This window comes from Gekko japonicus, unplaced genomic scaffold (assembly GCF_001447785.1).
Source record: "Gekko japonicus isolate JY-2015 unplaced genomic scaffold, Gekko_japonicus_V1.1 scaffold342, whole genome shotgun sequence".
Lineage (NCBI taxonomy): Eukaryota > Metazoa > Chordata > Lepidosauria > Squamata > Gekkonidae > Gekko > Gekko japonicus.
This window is the reverse complement of record NW_015169785.1, coordinates 580,471-600,450: the sequence shown is the minus strand read 5'-3', so window position 1 is coordinate 600,450 and position 19,980 is coordinate 580,471. Positions and strand designations below refer to the sequence as shown.

At 47.2% G+C, this 19,980-nt stretch overlaps 1 protein-coding gene across 7 annotated transcripts in view; it reads right to left on the bottom strand.

Moving 5' to 3' along the window:
• Window positions 1-199: 199 nt before the first annotated feature.
• Window positions 200-19,980, bottom strand: part of SLC29A1 (solute carrier family 29 (equilibrative nucleoside transporter), member 1) — a 125,645-nt gene continuing 105,864 nt past the window's right edge. For all 7 annotated transcript variants that reach the window (XM_015416918.1, XM_015416917.1, XM_015416915.1 and 4 more), the window contains 10 exons: window positions 19,500-19,687; window positions 18,677-18,816; window positions 16,352-16,486; window positions 16,083-16,180; window positions 15,808-15,904; window positions 15,534-15,625; window positions 12,760-12,868; window positions 7,245-7,330; window positions 2,617-2,816; window positions 200-1,560 (listed from right to left, as the gene is read on the bottom strand). In XM_015416918.1, the coding sequence (XP_015272404.1) occupies window positions 1,449-1,560; window positions 2,617-2,816; window positions 7,245-7,330; window positions 12,760-12,868; window positions 15,534-15,625; window positions 15,808-15,904; window positions 16,083-16,180; window positions 16,352-16,486; window positions 18,677-18,816; window positions 19,500-19,687 (1,257 nt within the window). In that variant the 3' untranslated portion in view covers window positions 200-1,448. The remainder of the gene's footprint in view (window positions 1,561-2,616; window positions 2,817-7,244; window positions 7,331-12,759; window positions 12,869-15,533; window positions 15,626-15,807; window positions 15,905-16,082; window positions 16,181-16,351; window positions 16,487-18,676; window positions 18,817-19,499; window positions 19,688-19,980) is intronic.

Here is a 19,980-nt window from a genome sequence, read left to right as displayed (position 1 = left end):
CAACCTTTTAATGTATTCCACCTTCTCATAGTCGTGTGGCCCTCTTTGCTCAAGTGTTGGCTACCATTCAAGATGTCACATTTGCCATATCCGTGCTTCTGAAACAGGTCCTCACAATGAACAACACTAAATACTTTTAAACCGTGACTCTTGCTATCCAGTACACTTTCTTCTATCTCTTGAGATAAGACTTCAGATGTCACTTAGAAAAAAAAAAGTCCTATATTTAATTTGCTTTCTGGTTTAAAATACACATAGGCACTCCTCCACTCCTTGGAGGGCTACAAGTTTTTTTAACTTTTAAAAATCGCGTGTTGTTTTTTTTAAAAAAAATCAGAGTTCAAAGAAAATAACTGAAATCCTGAGGTTTACAATCCAAAGAACACATACAATGAGCTAAAAACTGACTGACTGCTTTGAGCAACCATAAGACAAATCCATTTCAGCCCCTTCAGCCCAAGCCTTGAACTAGTGGTGGAGGCAGGGTAAAGGGCTCAGCCTTTCTAGAACTCCATGATTAATATTGAGGGACGGCCCTCGTGACCCCCTTCTACTGCTACCACCCACTGACAAAGCAGGGTAGAGAATCTTATGAAAGCTGGGGGGGTGGGGTGGCAGGGTTAAATGTCAGGGGTGTTGGCAGTCTATACACGACAGCAGCTGTACATATATATATTTACAAAGTAACTGTAGTGTAAATTCAAGCCTGATAACTGGCTGAAACTGTGAGGCAAAGAGTTAATTTGCCAAAGCAAAACTCGCCATCACTGGCTTGCTCAGTCTCTTAAGCGCTCACTGCAACCCCTGCTAGGGGAGACTGGGGAAGGAGTGGCTGGAATATGGCAGAAATGCTCCCCAGGAGGACAGCTGTGTCCCTGAGGTGTGAGGCACTGGCACTAGCTTGATGGAGCTCTGGGCTGTTTCACAGCTGCCCACTGGCTGTGCAATAATGTACAGATAAACCTTTCCTTCTGACCCCGGAAGCAGATACTGATGGATCTCGGGTACTCAGGCTGGTTCCATGTAAGCAGAAGCCAGCTGCAAGGCTGAGGCACCACTGGTGCAGGGGGAAGAAGTCCCTTCTGTCTGGCAGGAGAAAGCACAACTATGTGGGGAAAAAACATAAGGACAGAGAACTGCAAGCAGCCACTGGCTCAAGCACAGAGAATGAATGATCTTGGCCTTAGCAAGGCACAAACATGGAAACATTCTGATGCACCCTAGAGAGCAAAGTTGTATAATGCTGGATTGGTAGAGGTCAAACATTACTGACAAGGGTAAAAATCACACACAAGAGGAGCTGAGTTATCGGTGCAATAAGGAAAGGAAAGAGCCAGGCTCCAAGTCACGTGCTACACACACACACACACCGGCTAAGGCAGTGAGTTCTTTGGAAAGCAGGGCACTTCTCCTCTGTCCCTCTTGCCGAAGATGTTCTGGGCGTCCTGCTAGATTACATATCTGAACAGGAAGGAGGAGACAGCTCCCAAAGCCAGGCCTAGTGAAAGGAAGAATGCCATGATGGCTCCAGCAGTCTCTGCTTCATGTGGTAACACCTTCCTAGTAGGGGGAAAAGAGAGGAAAGAGGCTGGTCAACCTAGCAGCAACAGCTGATGTCAAAAGGCAAACAAAAGCATACCTATATGTTCATACTAATGAATTAAATATTAGTCTTCTGTAATTCATTTTATGCCAAATTTAAAGGTTCTGATGCATTTTCTCCCTTTGGTCATGAGGTTATTGTAACCTGAGGAAGGCTTACTCTGAAAGAATTTCTTTCAAAAACGGGGTGGGAGTGGATTTCTCAGCCTGGTTTCCCTGGTTTCAGGATAACCGTACTTCTCATTCTAGGCAGCTCACTGTCCTTTCCGAAGGGGCAACTATTTCTGATGGCACAGTGCCCTCCTCCTCTGTGCTAAGTGCCCAACACTGAATTCATGGCCTTTTAGGAAGAGAAAGACTGCTTTGTGCCAGGACAAGGGCCACGCCGCATCACACAATATCAGCAGTGTATGCATGACGGTAGCCTGACAGATCCAGACCCTTTGGAGAATTCCTGTCTCCCATGCTGGGAGCAACTTCCTCTGCTATACTCTCCAGAAAGACCCGCGGCCTACAGTTGGCTGTCTTCTCCCTCCTCCATTGTATTCCATTGTATTCAAGGCTCCCAGGTCCCTCCAGTTTGAGGAAGAGGGCAGGAATTCAGGATGTGACATGAAACTTGGACCAAAGAGTAAGGAAAAGTTTGTGGTCACCATGCTTAGAGACATACTGAAGAAATCTTGGGGAACTCCTGGGGATGTACCCAAATTAGCTTACACAAATAACCTAGCGTGGATTAAGATGAGCCAGAGCCCAAGATTTTCTGGTGGCTGTCAAGGTTGAGAACACGGAGTCCCTAGCTGTGGGGAAGTCCTTTTGCCCATGGATGGCCAAAGGGAAAGTGCAAGAGACAAGTGAAGCTAGTGCTTGCCAACCAACACAATCGGCACTGTTAACAATCACCACTCTTCATATGAATGACCTACCAGTGCTTATGGTGCAGGAGAAGCAGAGGCTGAATGGGGAGCAAGCTCGCTTTTGTTGCTCAAACTTGCCCTCTCAGGGAATACTCACTTGGGCCCGAAGCACATGCAGAGGCTGGCCAAGTATCCATTGGAGATGGAGAAGAAGATCATGAAGATGATGTACCAAGCATCGTGGGCAAAGACGACAGGCAGGTTCCGGCGGGGCAGCACATTACACAGCATGAACAGGGGGATGAAGATCACACGGAAAATCACCATCAAGGGTAGCAGAAGGCTGTCCTTTCCAGGCTGCAGAGGGCGGAGAAGAGAGAATTGTTTTTTCTTTACACACTTTTATAATTAGTACTTGCTACATGAGTAGGTGACCAGCTAACACAGCATGTGCCTGGATGAATCTCCCCATTCACTAGCTATTTTTTCCTGTGCCTGTCTTGAGGGTGTGGGAGTGGGTCAAGCTAGCCTTCCAGCTCAAACAGTAGACTTGTATTTTTCAAGCTGGAAGTTGTTGCCCCTTCCTTAAGTGTTAGGTTGGGAGGAGCGATCCCACTGTGCACCTCACAAAGCATGTCACATGTTGCTTTCTTCCATTTCTTCTTTCCTGGCACATACAGCCTGGGGCTCTTCTCACCCCGTGGTGGATTTCTCCTCAGACTGAAGTATGACTGAACTTTCTCTTCTATGACAACTATATTTCATCTCCATCTGGTGGTTCTCAATTTGCAAGTCTTTGTCTAAATTGAGATTTCAAGGCAGAATCTTGCTGAGTTGTAAATTTTGCTCAGCTGTAAGGGTCAGCTTAATTTGGGGGGAATTTCAATGAATTTTGGGAAAGAGCTAAGGAAACAAACGGGACTCCCCAGAGGTGGAGTTTTGAACAAAATGAGCAGGGAACTTTGGCAGTTCCAGGCTGGCAGTTTGTTCAGCTCCCAGTGGGTTGAGTACAGTTCAGTGGGTCACAAATTGGGCAGGTCTGGTTTGGGTTTAGGAAAAGGTTTATGTAAAAACATTTAAATCCCAACAATAATAAAAGTCAGCCTAAAAAACAGAGCAAGATATCCAAGGCCCAGTTTAGACACCTTCGGAGTGGCAACAGGCTTCAAACAATAGCACAGTGATATAGACACCCCCCAGCTACACCATAATATAAAGTATTATGTGCAGAGATCATTTCGGGGGGGGAATGCGGGGGAACGCAGTTGCTTCCTCCCTGCCTCTCCCCACCCCTGCCTGCCTGGGGCCAGGGAGGGCCTTCGCGGGGCTTCCTTGCACTCCCGCCGGCCTTGCAGGTCCACTGCCGGGCCCCTCATGGGGCTCGGCAGTGGAGCTGCAAGGCCGGCGGCGGCCGGGACCGTTGGGGGTGGGGTGTGTGGCCTTATGACACACGTCCAGTGATGTCAGGGGTGTGGCATATGCTAATGAGTTATGCTAATGAGTTCCCTAGCTTTTTTTCTACGAAATGACCCCTGATTATGTGGATGCTCCACGCAGACCTGGTTGGACAGTGACCCAGAGTTTCATATTGGCTCTCTAAATGTCTTCCTACAAAAGATATGTGGAAGGGCATTCATTCTAGCACCATTGTATATGTGTAGTGTCACAGAGCAATGTAAAACAACTCAGGTCCCTGCCCCCAGGAGCTTACAATCCGTTCACCTGAGTGAAGGCAATGAATTGTTCAAACAGGATCTTCCCATTATACACATATTGCCTCATTTATTAATTTGCTGCTGTGGTTCAATATCTGGTTCTAATGACACATCACTGAGGAGCGGCAGGGATGAACAGATCCTGGCTTCTCTATGGGGGTCATAGAGGGTATTCTGAAAGTAAGGTAAAAGTTCACCTCTTCTCTGAACCTCGAGACTCTTCTTCCTATCAAGGCAGGAGGAAGAACCATCACAGATAGCTTTCATTCGCCCTTGTCAAAGCAAGGCGAATGGCCAGAAGAGCAGTTGTTCCCACTTGACTTGGGTTAATTGGGTTGCTGGCATGTTTCAAGAGGAAAAGGCAACAGTAGAAAACAACATTCCAAATGGCTGGAAAAGCCACCCATGTGAACATGACAGACTGTGGAACATTAAGCCCTGCCCTTGGCTACGGCAAGAGGACCTGGCAAAACTTTTAACAGCTTACCACACTTACACTAACCTCCACTGGACTTAGTAGTCATTTCTTTACTCCACCTACGTGCACTTCAATTGCTGAAAGGCATCAGCAGCAGGAAAAAAAAATAGATAAAAATCTCCAGTCTTGGCTGGCAACAGTTTATCCTGTTTAAATTCAGTTATTTCCCAGACTAAGATTCTTTAACTGGAGAACCCAAAACATAAACATGAAGTTTGTATCAGTTACATAATATATACCCTCCCTTGACTGAAACAGGTTGGATAATCCTTCAAAAAAATTTAACTTCCTTCTTGTGTACAATAATCAGCTGAAATCACACGTTTTCCTTCTTTTCAGAGATGTCATCTTGATGCGTATGGATGTGTTTATTTTGCCTGCTCCTGTAGTATGTGGCTTGGCTCACTTGCTTGAGTTACCTGGTCCTAGTTTTATTTATTTATTTAAAACCTACTTTTCTCCGCAGTTGGGACCCAAACTGCCTTAGATTGTTCTCCTCTCCTCCATTTTATCCTCACAGCAACCCTGTGAGGTTTGGCTGAAAGTGTGTGACTGGCCCAAGATTACCCAGCAAGTTTCCATGGCAGGGTGGGGATTCACACCTGGGTTTCTGAGATCCAACCACTATACCACACTGGCTCACTAGTGGTACCTTACTGCAGGCTCACTAGTGGTACCTTATTGCAGCAAATTTACTTGTGCAGTCTACTGGATTATATAGCTTGATCTACAGCACCCAACTGGATCAGGGCTTGGACTCAATTGCCTTTCCTTCCCCTCAATCTATACAATAATGGTTTACAATATCTGTCTGATCTAGTAAAGCCATTCTTATAACACCATGAGAATCTCCAAGCTTCTGCACAATGGAGAAAAGAATCCCCTGAAAAGGCAGTGTGGCATGGCCAAACAAAGATCAGATTCCTTACTGGGAAAATTTCCACTGTGACTGGGTAATGAAATCACCAAGAACTGAATTAAACATTCTGGAAACTGAACTGTCCCTAGATTATCAAACTAGCTTTGGTCTGTTGTGGGAGCACGACCAATGCCGTCAGTGGGGGAAACAAGACTCATAATGCCCCCACCCATCTTGGTTTTAACCACACGGTCGGCTACAAGCAAAAGCAGCCTTCTTTTTGCCAAGTGAGGGAGGCAGTAAGAAAATAGACCTACTAGGGGAAAGAAGTCTGGCACAAACCACACAGACGTGAACACTCAGAGCCTGTGGCGTCAAACTTTCCACAAAGTTGTTCTCGAAACATTTTCTTACAAGTTTGTCTCTCCACTTGGGATATGGCTCAGGGACTTGGTGAGAAGGGCCAAGTAAACATCGCTAGCCCTAGCACAAAGGGAGAGGCAAAAGGCGAGCCAGGCATGGCTTCCTCCTGAGGTCTGTATGCTCCGATCATGATAGGGCCTCATATTGTTGTGTAGTGACACATTTATTCAAGAAAGCAGCTTTAATAATTTGAAGGAGGCAACAGCAGGAAAGGCAGTAAACAAAATGGCCATGTATAATGATCAGGACTGGGAGACAAACGACGCAAGACTTTTAAAACACTGGATCTAGAATAAACGGGTCACTGTACAACAGTATGAGGCCCTGGTCCTGATCAGAGCCAGGAGGCCTCAGAGGGAAGCCATGCCTGGCCCCTCAGCCTCTTCCCAGACCCAACTGGCTTTCCTCACAGCCACACGGCAACCATGGGGAATGTCAATTTAAAACTCTGCAAGGCCTGATTTAGCTCAAGACCATGAGGGGGGGGGGGGAGTCTCCTGGTCGCCCTGCTGTTTTCCTGAGCTGAAACACATTCTATGCAGCTGCCGTGTGGCTGCGAGGAAAGTGAGTGGACGTCTTGTGCAGTTTGGCCTCGATATAGTGAGTGAGCTGAAGAAGCCAACTGTACCCTTGGAATCCACAAGCTCTCTTTGTACCCTTAGTCATCGAGCTTGTTCCGAATCCTTTCTCGATTGATCGGCCCCTGTCACTAAGCTGTGTTTGTACTTTCCCAGACAGCTGGCTGCGTGTCAGTCTGAGCGTGGGCTTGGTTACAAGAAGACTAAATTAGTAAGGCATCTTCATCCAAGCCACACAAGATGAGGGGAAGAAATACAGGGACGTCAGAACATTTAACCAGAACAACATGGACAAGGAGCCAATTCCACCCAAACCCACACTTACTTGGGCCAAGCAAAATAGTGAAACATCCTTGTGTTTTTGCAATTTCTGCATTTCACCTCTCTACTGTCGCTTGTGTTTCTGGTAAACTTCAACGATCAAGTTCCCCACCCTTTCCCTTTCCTTTCTATTTTCAAGTCTCCTCCTCCGCCTCTGCTCTCTCTATTGCTCTTTAGGTCATCATGGTCCCCACAAGCCTGTCAGTTCAGGCTTCCTTTTTCACTGATTGGGGGGATTCTGATTTTCTGCCTACAGCTTGAGCTCAGGTTCTCTCCACATCCTTCCCTAGCTCTTGCCGTGATTTGTCAGCACAAAGAACAGGGCCGTGATGCTAACTTCTTGAATGCATATTAGTAAAAGTAGACTCGGGTGGATTGAGTATTGTTAACACCTCATGGCCCTGCACTCACCCACATGCAAACAGCCGTCAGGCTCCGACCAGCCCAGTCAAAGACATTAAACACCAGGAAACAAGAGACTGGCGTGAAATATCCATCTGAGAAGAGAATGGAGAAGAAGAGTGATCAGTGCCAGGATCTCTGTCTACTGGTATATTCAGCGGATCAACATGGAGAATTATTAGGATGAAGCTGACAATTTTGTCCTCCAGTGAGTCACTTATAACCATACCTTCCCATCTTCCACAAGCATGTAATTCAATGAACCTGAAAGGAGCTAGGCTACTGAAATATTGTGAGTAGGGACTATAATTGTACCCAGTCATTAATGAAGCACGTGGACCCTATCAAGCCTGTGGGGAAAAAACCTGATTCTTTTTTTATATATAAATACTAGCAGTATTGTGGAAATAAATACAACGGGATCTAGAAAGAGGCTCTGGGGGAGTGCTCTGGCTTTGGGCAAACAGTGTCATTTTGCTGTGGTGACCTCAGCAGGGTATAATGACAGAGTCCACTGTTTTCTCCAGAGGAACTGATCTCTGGTCCCTGAAGAGCAGTTGTAATTTTGAGTGATCTGTAGCCCTCACCTGGAAATTGGCAACAATTGTTACCCAGGATGAAATGGCTGGTTTGGAGGGTGGAGTCTATGGCATTCTACCTGTCTGATGTCCCACCCCTCCGCAAACCCCACCCTCTCCAGGCTCCACCCCTCAAATCCCCAGGAATTTGCCAGCCTGGAGTTGGCAACCCCATCTCCTTCGCAGCTAACCATCAACCTACCATTATCTGCCCCTTTGACTTCAGCTGACTTCCGCCCTCCCTTCTGCAGAGCAATTGTAATTTTGAGTGGTCTCCAGCCCTCACCTGGAGATTGGCAACAATGGTTCCCCATGAGGGACTGAGTGGTTTGGAGGGTGGAGTCTATGGCATTGTACCTGTCTGAGGTCCCACCCCTCCTCAAACCTCACCCTCTTCAGGCTCCATCCCTCAAATCTCCAGGAATTTCCCATCGGGAGTTGGCAACCCTATATAATGTCATATGGTCTACCCTCCAAAGCAGCCATTTTCTCCAGGGGAAACTGATCTCTGTCATCTGGAGATCAATTGTAGCAGTGGGAGATCTCCAGGTCCCACCTGGAGATTGGCAACCCTAGGGGAAAGTCTGCTGCACAGCAGGGGGTTGAAGAGAATGGTTTGATGGGTGCTGGGCCAAGATTGGCAACAATAGTTCCCCAGGAGCAAATAGCTGGGTTGGAGGGTGGAGTCTATGGCACTGTAACCTGTCTGATGTCCCCCTCTCCGGCCTCCACTCCTCAAATCTCCAGGATTTTCCATACCTAAAGCTGGCAACTTTATCTCCTCCCCTCTCAGTAGCCTCTTATTTTGCCTTAAATTGGTTTTGATGCCAGCAGAGTGAGAAAATGCCAGAGGCTCTGGGTGGGTGCCTCATCGTAAATGCACCAAACAATTCCTAAAGATTTGCCAAAACACTACTCTGTCGATAAATTGCAGCACTTTGAATTAGCACCAGAGCTTTAAGAGCTCTCCAGCTGTCACCTGGAGACTGGCAACAGCTTGTTTGGAGGGTGAGGAGTATGGCATTGTATCTGTCTGAGGTCCTCCTCTTCCTCTTCCTCCTCCTCCTCCTCAGACCCCACCCTCAGCATGCTTCATTCCTAAACTATCCTGGAATTTTCCAACCTGGAGTTGGCAACCCTATTCTTTCCAGGCAACCATCAGCCTCACCTTTATCTGCCTGTCTGTCTTCAAGTTTACTTCCCCCCCCCCCAGCCTCTGCCTAGGGAAAGCAGCTGTCATCATTCTCCTCTCCCCCTATGAGGTATGTTAAGGTTGAAAGTGTGTGAATAGTCCATAATCCCCCAGGCAGCTTTTAAAACATGATCCTGGGACCTACACACCACCAGACATTCCAACTGCCTTGCGGGGGGGGGAGTATGAGGTGTGGAATGGAGTGAAGTCCAATCAGCTTCCATATGCAAAAGACCTTGAAGGTTCCATATGCAACTGACATTCCAACTGCCTTGCGGGGAGGGGGGTGAGTTTGAGGTGTGGAATGCAGTGAAGTCCAATCAGCTTCCATATGCAAAAGACCTTGAAACGCTGGGCGGGACTGCACAAAGCAGCCAGTCAACCCAGCCAGCGTCTTCTGACTGACAGTTCAAGCGTCCATACACTAAAGGGGCCAAATTTAGAATGTTCATATAGAATGTTCTTACTCAATTATATATAAGGAGAGATATTTATTGGGTTTTTTAAGCATATGAATACCCACCACCTAAACACCACCATTACGTAATCCATGCAGTAACATATACAATTAAAAATTTGCTTAGATCGAATTTTCTTTTCAACAAGTCTATATATCTCAACTTGACCATATTTTCATTTTAAACAATAGTTCAAAAAACCCGTTATATTTTCCCTTACTAGGCAAGGTTTCACATTTTCATCAATATACCTTTTGCCCTTTGCTCCAGGATAATATTCTATTGAATCAACACGTTGCTGCCAAATGCTTCTGCTTCCTATTCCATCTAACTTAGAGGTTATAATTGTCAAGATTGATCTTTACTTCCCTTACCATTTAGCTTAATCTTTAACATTATTGCTTTAACATCAATACATCCTCAAGCTTTCTGCTTTAACTTTATCTGGTATAAACATTTTGTTTAACAAGCACTATAAGCCTATGCTTACTAACCACTTCAATGTATCCCTATTTTCTATCTACTAATGTTCTTACCCTCTACCAAAGCCATTTACATACTTTAGCCTCTACTAACTTCTCCTTACACTATTTTCCACCTAACAGTATATTCCATTATTATTTTTCAACCATAGTCTTGGTTGATCACATTTTGAAGCTCTTCTTATCCAAATAAACAAACTATTGTCCCAGAACACATAAGAACAGTCCTATATATTTATATACACAAAGCAAAATAATAAATTCCTCCTAATATATCCAAGGAGAAAAAACAACCCTATAATTACTTCGTTTGGGTATTTCTTTTCAAACAGGTAGTTATAACCCCGCTTTTCCCTTTGAACAAACACCTACAAAAACATTTCATCCTTTAATCACATAACTCCATAAATCATTTACTTTGACATGCAACAACTCCCATTAAAAAAACCAGAAAAACAATAATTCATATAACTTAATTTTTTTCCTTGAAATTAATAGTCTCTTCTTTTTAGCGATCATTTCCAAATGTCTCTCTTGTTTGTACGTACATTATTCTTTTTTTATACTCTCCCCTCTCTTTTTCAACCATGTTATTTTCACAATTTTGTGGAGGTTGTTGAAACTTGTCTCACCTCCCTCTTTTCCCCTTCTTTTGTCCTTTTTGCTTCTTTTTTCCCCTTTCTTTGTCCTCTTTTTCTTTAAATAATACAATAAGTCCTTATGGCTAGTGCTTTGTTTACAGTTATTTTGTGCCTTTGCCATCCGTGGAGATGCGGTCTCGGACACCTTCCTTTCCTGATGCATCTCCTGTTCTTTTCCCACGTTCTGTCCATCCCATTCCGATTCCTCTCGGTTTTCTTTATCCAACAATACGTTCTGTAGCTTTCCAAATATGTTGTCCCACGCTTGTTCTGTCCCTCTACGTATCCCTTCCTGTATTCCTTCACTTATCTTTTCCTCCAGTGTTTTCCGAAACAGCTCCATCATACGTTCTCCGTCTTCTACCTCCTCATCCGTCTCCACCCCCTCATTATTCTCTGCAGACGCCATTTTACTCAGCTACGTAGCTTCTTTTCGTTTATTTCCTCTCAAAGAATCAGTTTAGAGCAAAAGTTTAGCATTTCTGCCAGAAACATGTAAGTCCTTGCCAGCAAAATTATTTTCCCCCAGCAAAACAAGAAAAATTCCAGTCCAATATTCAGCCCGTTTTACTTTCCCCGGCCACTTCTCTTCTATATTCTGGGCAATTACGCTGGGGTTTATATAGCTTGTAACCGCAGTCGTACTCACTCTGTTTGCATTTGTTACTGCTTGTATATCCATTTAATTAAAAACAACGGCTGGCTGCGACTGGTGCAGAACATGGCGACCATGCCTGCTTCCCTTCTCCGCTCCTGCTTCAGGGCACATACGATAACACTCATGCGTTTGCCATATGCATGAGTGCTCACATCAAGCCCCCTGCCACCCCACCTCCCCTGGGAGGTTGGGTGTTGCCCCCCGTAATCCGGGAGTCAGCAAAAAAAAGCTGAGTGGGAGCGGACGCTTCGGAGCGTTCCGAAACGCGTCCGCTCATCGCGCCATACCGGAAGTCAAACCTGATTCTTTTAAAGACATGCAAGTAACAAAATTTGTGTGTGTGTGTGTGTGTGGTGGGGGAGAACACTAACATGATGGCAGATACAGGAATACAAAAAGCATCTTGTATGCAGGACTGAATGGTCTAAGACATTCCTTAATTCTCCCCTTTCAATGAGTTCTCCTTGCAAAAGTCTGTCTTCAGCAAAGGTTGATCCCATACCCTCATAAATTCTCCCCTCAGTCCTGTGCCAGCCTCCAAATTCTTCTTTGCACCCTTTCCTGGGTCCTCTGATTCCACTCTGGCCACTTCCCACTGCCAATCTTCCAGATAACGCACACTGATTACAATAGTTCCTTCTGATTTCCTTCCTCACCTATAAGGACATACATGGAAGGTCTGCTGCAGAAGATCGCAGGGTGTCTATACGGCGTAGGTGGGAATGGACTGAAGGAGCCAGAGAAGCGTGTTTTGTCCAAATGACATATGGCCCAATGTCCCACATGGGAGGACTCTATTGGGCCTTCAAACTCCTATTTCCATCCTAATCATCACTGTCAAAGACCCAGAATTAACAACTCTTCCTTTTCACAGACCATCCTTCCTTCCCAGTCTCTTCACGCCCCAGACTACACCTGTCCATTCCCCCCCACATCCTCGTCTCTCCTGCTCTTGCACATCCCTTTGTGGTTAAATTCCTACCCACAGCTTAAGAGAGTTCATACAATAGTCAAAGGCACATGGTGTCGTTACCAGAGTGAGTGTGGGGGACACTTTCATTTTCTGCATTCTGGATGGTATATAAGATGGTTGTATTTCAGGGGACATGGGGTAGAAAGTAAATGGTTTTGGTAGGTCTGGCTGTGTCATTTAATCCTGTGGCTTTTATCTTCTGTATTGTGTTTATCTTGCTGCTGGGCTGCTGTATTGTGTTTATACTTTTGCAACTTGCTGTTACTTTGTCAGCCACCTTGAATCTAAGGAGGTAAGGCAGGATATATATATATATATATTAAAATAAATACATAAATATTATTGTGTTCAAGCCAAACAGATGTCAACTAAGTCTGTTAGCTGATGGGACACTGCCTGGGGACCACCATGTAAACTGTTCTGAATTTCCCAATAGAAGAGTGTAATTTTTTTCTAAAAAAACATGCTACCTGCCCACCTCTTACATGGTTAAAGCGTCATTAGTCTTAACCCTAGCTATTTACAAACGTGATTTTACTTACCCCAGGTTGTGTTCCCAGCAATGCTTGTCTTAACGTCAGCAGTGACAGCTGGGAAGACTCCAATAGTGATGGTAAAGACTAAGCACACACACAGAGCCATGATCCAGATCTGAGGAGGAAGAGGACACTATTATTATCATCATCATTATCATCATCATTATTATTCTGAATTTTTTAGGCCTCCCTTCCCTGCAAGCACAGCTCAGGGCAGCTTGCCACAGAAACAAATATAATAGTTAATTTTAAACCAACCTTAAAATACCTAAAACATATCAACGAATAAAACAATACACATTCCAAGATGGTTGAAGAAAAAAAAATTCAGCTTCCATCAGCCTCCTGGGGGGAGGGGTTACAGAAGGGTGGAGGTGGTATGAGCGTGCCAGATTTCATACTGTCCCATCGCTGTCCTCAACCAAGTGCCTGGCAGAACATCTCTGCCTTGCATGCCCTGCGGAAAGGTAATAATTCCTGCAGGCACGGATGTTCTCCAGCAGAGTTCTACCAGGTGGGGGGGCCAGGGCTGACAGCTGGATCTCTCTCAGCCCGGGGACCACCAGAAGGTTCTTATTCCCTGAGAGTAACGCTCTTCCGAGGGCATTCTGGATCAGCTGGAGCTTCCGGGTCAGGCGCAAGGTAGGCCCTTGTAGAGCGAATTGCAGTAGTCTATCCTGGAGGTGACCATTGCATGGATTACCATGGCTAGATCGGAGCGAGACAGGTAGGGAACCAGCTACCTAACCTGGCACAGTTGGAAAGACGGCAGCTTGACAACCTTCACAACCTGGGCTTCCATAGACAAGGAGTCGTCCAGAGTCACAGCCAGCCTCTTGACGGCCAGTGCTGGTGACAGGCGCACACCGTCAAGAGTTGGGAGTTGGCAGCCGAACCGAGGCTCCCCCCTCCCCGCCACAGAACCTCCGTCTTACCTGGATTCAGTTTCAACTGACTGCTTTAACCACCCAACCACGGCCTCCAAACCCTTGGCTAAATTCCCAGGAACAGCATCTGGCTGGCCGCCCATCAACCAAAATAGCTGGGTGTCACCAGCATATTGATGACACCCCAACCCGAAACTCTGCGCTAGCTAGGTGAGGGGGGGGGGGTTGCCAGTGTTCCCTCTAAGCTGAGTTAGTGTGAGCTAGCTCATGGTTTTTTAGCCTCTGACTCACACATTTTGTCTCAGCTCAGGAAGGAGGGCTCCAGAGCAAACTCATTTATGCAGTAGCCAAATCACTCGCTCACAACTTTAATGCCAGTAGCTCACAAAGTAGAATTTTTGCTCACAGGACTCCACAGCTTAGAGGGCGCATGGGGGGTGGATGCATGTAGATGTTAAATAACATCGGGGAGAGAAGTGCTCCTTGGAGACACTGCCCCTCCCAGTGCCACCCTCCGTGGAGAAAGGAGGTAAGCCACTGCAAGGCTACCCCACAGGTTCTGGTATCGGCGAGGTGGTGAGTCAATTGGTTGTAATCGACTGTGTTGAATGCTGCTGTAAGGTCGAATAAAATCAGCAGCGCCGACCCACCTTGATCCAGTTGCCTGCGGCAATTGTCCATGAGGGTGACCAGCGCTGTTCTTGTCCTGTTGCTGGGGCAGAAGCCGGACTGAAATGGATCCAACACCCATGTGCCATCCAGGAATTTCTGGAGCTGTTCTGCCATCACTCTCTCAATTACTTTGCCCAGAAATGAAAGATTCAAGACTGGGCAGTAATTGGTCAGATCCATACGATCCAAATTTGGTCTTTTTAAGAGCGGAACAACCACCGCCTCCTTCAGCCCCCTAAGTTCCATAGTGTACCAGGGGGATGTTTTCTGGTGGGGATGGAGAGGATGTTGGGTGATTTCATCAATGGCTTCAGAGAGACGGGAGTTCCAGTCCTCTATCAGCTCATCTAAGGAATAGCTGGAGGGCATCAGTTCCCACAGAGCGTTCTTGGATCCAATTGGATCCATTAGTCTCCACGGGCGAGCATAAATCTGCTTCCCACCTGCATGAGGGGGTAGAGACACCCAGCCGGACCTTCAGGGTACAATGATCTGACCATGGCACCAACATCTTGGCCATCGGATCCGTATCAACCCCTGATGCGTGGGCCCTGATTACTATCTGGGTGAGCCACAGTGCTGCCATGGATGACACTAGAGCTGCAGTCTGCTATGTGGAGGTGACATCAGCACGGACATTGAAGTCCCCAAGGATAACAAGCCTTGGGAACTCCAGGGCCCAGCTGGCTGCCACCTCCAGCAGGCTCGGGAGGCTGTCCGCAGGTGCGCCAGGTGGACGGTACACCAGGAAGACAGCCAGACTCACCTCAGGGTATCAAGCCAGGCCTACACAATCAGTGCTGGTGATCTTTGGGAGGGGGAATGCCCTGAAGGAAAAACTCTCTTGGATGAGTATCTCCGCCACCCACCCACCCCCGCCCCACTGTTCGAGACTGATGAAGGACCTAGAGGGGACAGCTCTTGTAAGGTGACTGTTCCACCTTCCCTCATCCAGGTCCTGGTCATGCATGCCAGGTCCACTTCTTGCACTGCGATATGGTCTTGCAGTGTGGAAGTCTTATTATGTATGGACCTGGCGTTGCACAACAGCAGTGTCGAAGTGGGGTATAATTTCCTAGCCCTCACATCCACATGTCTCGGGATGGGACAAGTATACATAACAAGGGCAAATAAAGCCAAGGCAAGCTCAGACATCCCTATTTAGGAAAACACAAGGGTATGGAAAAGTCCATTCTAAAGTCACATCTGCATCTCAAGTACCTTTCTGAAGATGCTGAAGACTGAGGACTTGTGGTTTGGGACATGGGAATCCCCGTTTGTAGGGTTCCTTGGATCTATACCATTGGGCTCACCTGTAAGGAAAGGAAACTGTGTAAAACAACAGCACTTTAGATTGAGAAGAACAGCCCATTTCATATGCATTCTGAAGTATGTTTTTTGACTGATGGTACGCCCTGCTGGGGTCACCCACCTGCATCGAATTAGCTACACATGCGTACCTCCCTCCTAAATTCTCTTCCACTCTGGCATTTACCTTTCCTGATCAGATCAACCTTGGTGTCCAGCTCAGAATGGTTCTCATGGGTCTGGTACTCTGTCTTGTCTTTCATGGAGTAGTAACGGAAGAAGTCCTGTAGAGAGTCAGGGCATGCAACTCATATTAACATGGACTGGGGGGGGGGGATGAAATCCTTCTGGGTAGACTGGGCTGAGGATGGGAAAATCACTCAGGAGAGGCTGCCCTGCCCCGGAAATGGGTACCCACCAGGAGAGCCCCACTTGCCCATCAAGAGAAAACACAATCCTTACCAGACGAGGCAGCACCATATAGGAACCGATGGCAAACAGGATCACTACACAGGCTGTGATGAAATAACCAAAGGCACAATCTGATATTTCAGAGCCACCTGGAAGAGATATGGAGAGAAGTAGTCATGGTGTAAGCTTCTCGCCACACTTAATTTAGAATGGAACGCAGGCAGCCACCCATACCTCCAAGGGAACTGTGCTTCTAAGAACCCTGAAGTGTGGTGGGCAGCTGCACTGCAATTACCACATGGTAAAAGAGGATTACTCACTGGCGATAGCACAGATCATGGCCAAAGCTGCAAATGTCCCTGCAAGGCCCTGGCCGCTCATAATAGGTGTTGTATAACTAGCAGGCAGGAGCCCTGCCAATCCAAAGAGGCTTCCCTGAAGAATGGCACCAAAAGCTGTCAAGAGAAAAGGCAGACATATGAACACTCTGAGGGTAATATTCGGGTGACTGCCTGCCTGTGCAGTGTATCATCACAGTTCACGCACCGCAGAGTCAATGCTTCTGCACACTCCTATGCTTCCTTCTGGCCAGCGAAAGCTGGAGATACGGGGGTTAAGCTTTTCTCTTTTTGTCTCCATTTGTGTCCTAGACCCTGCCACACCTCCTGTTAGGAGAGGAGCAACTGTGAATTCTGACATCTCCATTCCCCCCAAATTTAGTATGGGGTATGGCAATAGTGTACTCAGTACTCACCTTCTTGAGCTGGTGCTAAAGACTAGTGTCTCAGAAGGGGAAGACTTTATGTGAGACACCACTGTAAACTGTCATTATAATTCCTTTCACCCATCCCAAAGCCATGTTCTAACACTGTCTTCTGCTAGCAGGTGAAGCCTCCCCCCCCCCCAGTTTTGTCTGGCATTCCCTCAATGATCCTTTCATCCTGCCTCGTGCTTTATTTGATGTTTCTGTGTTATTATATATATGTACTTTAGTTTTGGTTTTAACTTGTGTTGTGATGTGTTTTTCCTTTCCTTTATTAATAACTAGGAGGGAAGCTTGTTGTAGGCTCAAGACAATGGGCGTTAGAACCCGCCCACCCCCGTACGTACCAACCTTTCCCTGCCCCTGGGGTTGGTGTGTGGCGAGTGGTTTCTTGGCTGGCTACGGCCGACGGGCACTGGGCCGCCTCGACGGCTCGGTGGGGCAAGGACACGGCTGCCGCCGTCCGCACAGAAGCTGGCCGTGGGCCACAGCGGGTGCGGCGGTGACAGCAGGACCGGGGGCGGCCTGAAGATGCAGCAACCTGTGAAGGGGGTGAGGCGCCCGTCATGTTGTCGCAAAGTGTGGCGCTCCCCCCCCCCGCCTCCCCACTGACCCTGGTGCCCTGCTGTATCCGGCAGGCTCCGTTCTGGCTCCTCTTTGCCCTGGTGGTGCAGCAGGCCCTGTCCGCTCACAGGCTGGCCTCTGATGCGGCTCAGGCCTCGGTGGCCCGTGGCGGCAGTGGCAGGGCCAGGCTTTGGGCGACAACCCCGTGGGCAATGAAGGGGCCGTGGTGTCTGCCGCATCGGAGGAAAGTGAGTGCCTTCCCCCCTGCTTTTTCTCCTCTCCCCAGACTCCAGGGCGCCGCTGCATCTGGCAGCCTCTGGGGTGCCTTCACGGCCCCTCACCCCAGCGGCGCACCAGTCCCCGCCCGCTTGCAGGCTGACTGCCAACGTGCCTCAGGCCTTGGTGGGCCATGATGACCGCGGCGGCAGGTCCAGCCTCAGGCCGACGTTCCCGCTGAACTGTCTGGGGCGTCCGTCACCTCAGAGCAGAGAGAGGCCATTTTCCCTGCTTTCTCCCCCCCGTCTGCAGACCCCGGGGTCGAGAGAACAGTCCGCCACTGGCTCCGTGGCCGGGCGGGTCCAGTCGCAGGGCGGGTGGCTACCTGCAGTCGCAATGGGGTGGGCTCAGTGTCCAGCCGCCGGAGTGCCCATCCTGTCTGGCGGCTCCCTGCACACTGAGGGTGAAAGGCTTGCCACGGGCTCTGTGGGCAGGAGTGAGCCCACGCAACAAGGCAAGTCAGCTAGTGGCCAGGGACCCGTCTGTGAGTGGCAGTTCATGCGGCCAAACACTGTTGCCGTGCATCGAACGTTGTAGGACCAAAACTCAATTATATATAAGGAGAGATAAGCTCCTTTGACTGAAGGTCTTGAGCCATACAATAAAATCACAGTTCAAAGATCAATAACAATTACAGAATGATTAATAAAAGAAAATGATGTCACTAGTAAAATCATGAGATTCTCACATTAAAACAGCAGGAGAGTTCCTCAAAGATATTGTAGTAGACAAGAATCTGGCCACGGATTGTGTAACTGCAGGACTAACGTCAGCCAACAAAAAGGAAAGTACTTGAGATTCAGTGGTAACTTGGTACTTGCTCCAAGTGGGGGAAATCCAAAATTCTCACAATGAAGACTGTTGCTCACAAAATAACAAAATGTGACCAATGGTCTCAATCATGCCAGAGGCACAACAACAGAGGTGTTCATATGATGTGTTTTTACACTGCTCCATTTTTTGTTATTAGCCAACCTGGTGACTTTGATTGAGCCATAAATCCTGTAATTAAGTAAATAAATAAATACGGGACTCTACTTACAATTGATGAAGACTATCTTGATCATGGTGATGGTGAAGAAAGGCAATGGCTCCATAGAGACCTTTACCAGGATAGCTGTTACCATGAAGACAAAGCAGATGGCAACCAAGCTGCATAGGATCCGTACTTGCTGCGGGATCCTAATGTGGAAAGGGACAGAAACAAAGAGGAAAACTCACTGTAGAAACCTAAAAACCCAACTAGGATATTCAGAGGACATTCCATGTGACGGGACTACCAATCTACCACCTTTTTATCCCTCTTTGCCCTCCAAAGACCTCAGAGTATCTTTCATCGTATTGTTGGATGTAATTAAAACTGTTCAGTCCTCTTGAAATGAATGCTTCCGCTAACAAGGTTCCGTGGCTTCTAGTTACATATATAAGCACCATCCACTATATGAAAACCAATGGAGAAAATACGTGCTTTGGACCTAAAAGAAATGAGTTTGACTTCTGGTTCAGACATGAATGAACCTGCCTTGACAAGCGATGTCAGCTTCAGTTCTCCTTTAGGTAATAACTGAAGTAATTACTGACATCTCTGGGAACAAAGAGATGTTAAACTGACAATGCTAATTCCAAATAATAATAATGTTTATTTATATGTTTAGATAACCGTGCACCCACAACTTGCTAAATGTAAAGAAGCCAAAGAAACACTGTGGGCTTAGCTTAGGACTGAGTCAGCCTGAGGAGGTTAGGCTTGGCCTGGATCCTGCATCCCCAAAGACAACGGCTGGGTTAGAAAGGGGAGTAGGGACAAAGCAGGAAAGAGACAGGAAGTGTGTGACTCATTTTTGAGGAAGCTGCGGAAATCTCACCTCTGATGGATGAAGGAGTTGAGGCAGGAGAAGACGAGTAGAGGCAACATGGCACAGAGCGTCATCACACTGTTGAACGTGGACTGCAAGTACGTGCGAGAATCTTCCGCTGTCCCTGTCACATTCATATTAGCAACACGGTCGACAGAGGATATGTTCTGGGATTCCCCCAGGCGGCTGGTAAAATACTGAATAGTGGACAGAGAAGGCACCATGAAGGAAACAAACTTCACTGACAAAAGAGCTGGGCTGCATTATGCTACTAAGCACCTGCACAGTGTAACTGCACCTTGTATCCGCTTGCCACATGATCAGTGCAGTGCCCTTCTTCCCGATCATACTCATGAAGTGAGGACCACCTATATGTTTCATTTCTTAATAGTTCTGCCTTCCCTTTGAAAAGACTCATTTTGCCATACCTCTCAACTCACTCAATCTTTCCAGCCACCAGAAACCAGGTAGAATTTGTCAGATGCAAGAC